General features: G+C 41.2%; 1 protein-coding gene across 1 annotated transcript; it reads left to right on the top strand.

The window, feature by feature from the left end:
* Positions 1-8: 8 nt before the first annotated feature.
* Positions 9-2,655, top strand: LOC111649358 (uncharacterized). Its single transcript, XM_023399127.2, has one exon. It carries the CDS (start codon positions 423-425, stop codon positions 1,797-1,799), a length of 1,377 nt encoding a protein of 458 aa, XP_023254895.2. The 5' UTR covers positions 9-422; the 3' UTR covers positions 1,800-2,655.
* Positions 2,656-2,737: the final 82 nt, after the last annotated feature.

The raw sequence follows: 2,737 nt of genomic DNA, 5'->3' as shown, positions 1-2,737 counted from the left end.
AGCTCCTGAGAAACATGAACACACTGAAGCTGCTTCAGATCCAGTGATAGAATCAGTACGAGCTCACCTTTCACCTGGCTGTCAGAGACTGTAGTCTGCAGTGTAGTTACTCTTCATCACAGTCATCGTGAAGCTGTTTCTGTCTCTCTCACTCTGTCTCTGTGGATTGAGCTTTATTCTACTTTCTCCACAGGATCAGTAACATCTCGGAAAAATACAAGGACATCATCTCCAAAAGTTCTCGGATCCACTCAGGATCTCCTGCTCTATACCAGCTGAGACCAAAGAAAGAAGAGTTTGGTACTCTGACCAGAAAGACTGTTGGTGAAAGAAATCTGAAGAAGGTAAATAAAACCATCTTACTTGTGGGAGAAACAGGAACAGGGAAATCTACTCTGATCAACACTTTGGTCAATTACGCCATGGGAGTCGAGTTTGATGACAACATCTGGTTTGAGATCGTAGAGGAGGAGAAGGGAAGTCAGTGTGATAGTCAGACACCAGATGTGATCGTGTACGAGATCTTTGACTTTAAAGAAAACACTCTGCCCTTCTCTCTGACCATCATCGATACTCCTGGATATGGAGACACCAGAGGGACTGAACATGATCTCATCGTCAGTCACAGATTATTTGACTTGTTCCGATCAAAAGTAGGAGTTAATGAAGTTAGTGCAGTGGGTCTGGTGATGAAGGCGACAGAGAATCGACTGAGTGATCGACTGATGTACATCTTCAGCTCAGTGATGTCTCTGTTTGGAAACGACTTGGAGAAGAACATCGTTGCTCTCGTCACTCACTCAACTGGAAGAAAACCAAAAAATGTTCTTGAAACTCTTGAAGCTTCAAAAATTAAATGTGCCAGAGATGAGAAGAATCAGCCTGTTCACTTCCTGTTTGATAACTGCCAGAAAGAAGACCGAACAGACGACAGAGAAGGGCTGGAACATGCTGATAAAGTAACAGTGAGAGGAATGAGTCAGTTTAAAGACTTTCTGGAAAAAGCTGCACCTCAAAAACTGGAGAAAACTGTGGATGTTTTGAACGAACACGTCAAACTGACGGCCTGTATCCAGAACCTGCAGGAGAGAATTGAGTTTATAGAACTGAAACAGACAGAAATCAAACAGACAGAAGAAGCTCTGAAGAAATATGAAGAAGAGATGAAGAAGAATGAGAAGTTCACTGTAGAAGTGGATGAGGTCTACAAAGAGAAAGAACCAATCAAAGGTGGGATGGGGGGGTTCTTGTGGTTGTTATATACAGGAGCTGTGACCTGTAAAGTCTGTGAAGAGAACTGTCACTATCCAGGATGCACAATGGCCTGGAAACCTGGACACTGTGAGGTGATGGAAGGAGGCAGCTGCACTGTTTGTACTAATAAATGTCCTGCATCAGATCATGTGAAAGAAAAATGGATCTATGTCAACAAGACAAGAAAAGTTCAGAAGACTCTACAAGGCATGAAAGACAAGTATGAAGAGAATAAAGCAGAAAGTGAGAAGAAGTTGAGTCTCCTGGAAAATCTAGAAAAGGAAATGAAAGAGCTGACAGACAACAAAGATCAATACCTTGACGAGTCCTACCAACATATTGTAAAACTGGAGCAGATCTCCCTGAATGTGGATTCAGTGTTCACTCATGTCCACTTGGACTTCCTGACTGAGAAGATGAAGGAGAGAGGAGACACAGAGAAGAAACAGAAGCTGGAGGAGATGAGAAGTCGAGTGGATGAAAGAGTCAGAGGAGGGATACAGTACGCTTCTGATAGATTCTGTAAACTATTCAAAAGAAAATAAAAGTGACGAGAGCGACACTGAGGTCCAGACTCCTCAGTGATCATGTTGTAATGAACAAATCTACAGCACAGGATCTACATCAGAGACTGTAGTTACATAACTTAACTAACTAACTAACTAACTAACTAACTAACATTAACCACAGGGTAGTTGTCATGTATAAGAAACTTAAAAATCACTGGTAGTGGATGTTGAAAAATGATTAAATGTAACAGGTGATAATTACGTGTAATAATTATATCTGATGAGATGTTTACTGAAAGTGAATCAGTGTAATCTACTTGTTTCTTTCTTTGGATAAAGTAAAGCTAACTGTGATAATAAGCAGAGTGAACTGGGAGCTCACAGCTCTTCTTTAAATGGAGTGACGCCCCCTGGTGTTCAGTGCTCAGTACAACAGCCCCTCCCTCCCTGATCTCAGTCAGACTGTGTTGAACATTTATTTCTCTGAAGGTTTCTAATGTTGTCAGTGATTGAGGCTGTGATTTATTGTGATGTTGCTCATGTTGACACAGTGTCAGTAAACTGGTGGTGGGACAGTAACATGTCACTGACCTGATGTATAAAGATCATTAGAATCAGTTTGTACAGACGATGTTACAGACACTGAACTCAGACACAGTGTAGAAATATTCTGAATCCAGAGTTTCTGAAGAGTCCACTCATGAAATCTGACCCACTTTGGTTTCTTCATGTGTCTTCCTGCTTGGAATGACTAGTTCACATCTGTCAGACCACAGAAACATCTGGATCCTCTAATGTTGGACTTTATCTGTGAAGCAGCCATATTTGATGAAATCACGTCCTGATTGATGCAGTTTTCTGTGAATCCTGAATAAAATCTGCTTGATGAAAAGAGTTTGATCAGAGTCTTCACTGGATCATCAGCTGCTTTTTCAGTCTGTTGAAGCTTCTGCTGAACTTTATTCAATAAATGT

The sequence above is a fragment of the Seriola lalandi genome, unplaced genomic scaffold (genome assembly GCF_002814215.2).
Source record: "Seriola lalandi dorsalis isolate HSWRI2012SDOR001 ecotype SW California unplaced genomic scaffold, Sedor1 jcf7180002050507, whole genome shotgun sequence".
Taxonomy (NCBI): domain Eukaryota; kingdom Metazoa; phylum Chordata; class Actinopteri; order Carangiformes; family Carangidae; genus Seriola; species Seriola lalandi.
This window is presented reverse-complemented; position numbering and strand designations above follow the sequence as displayed.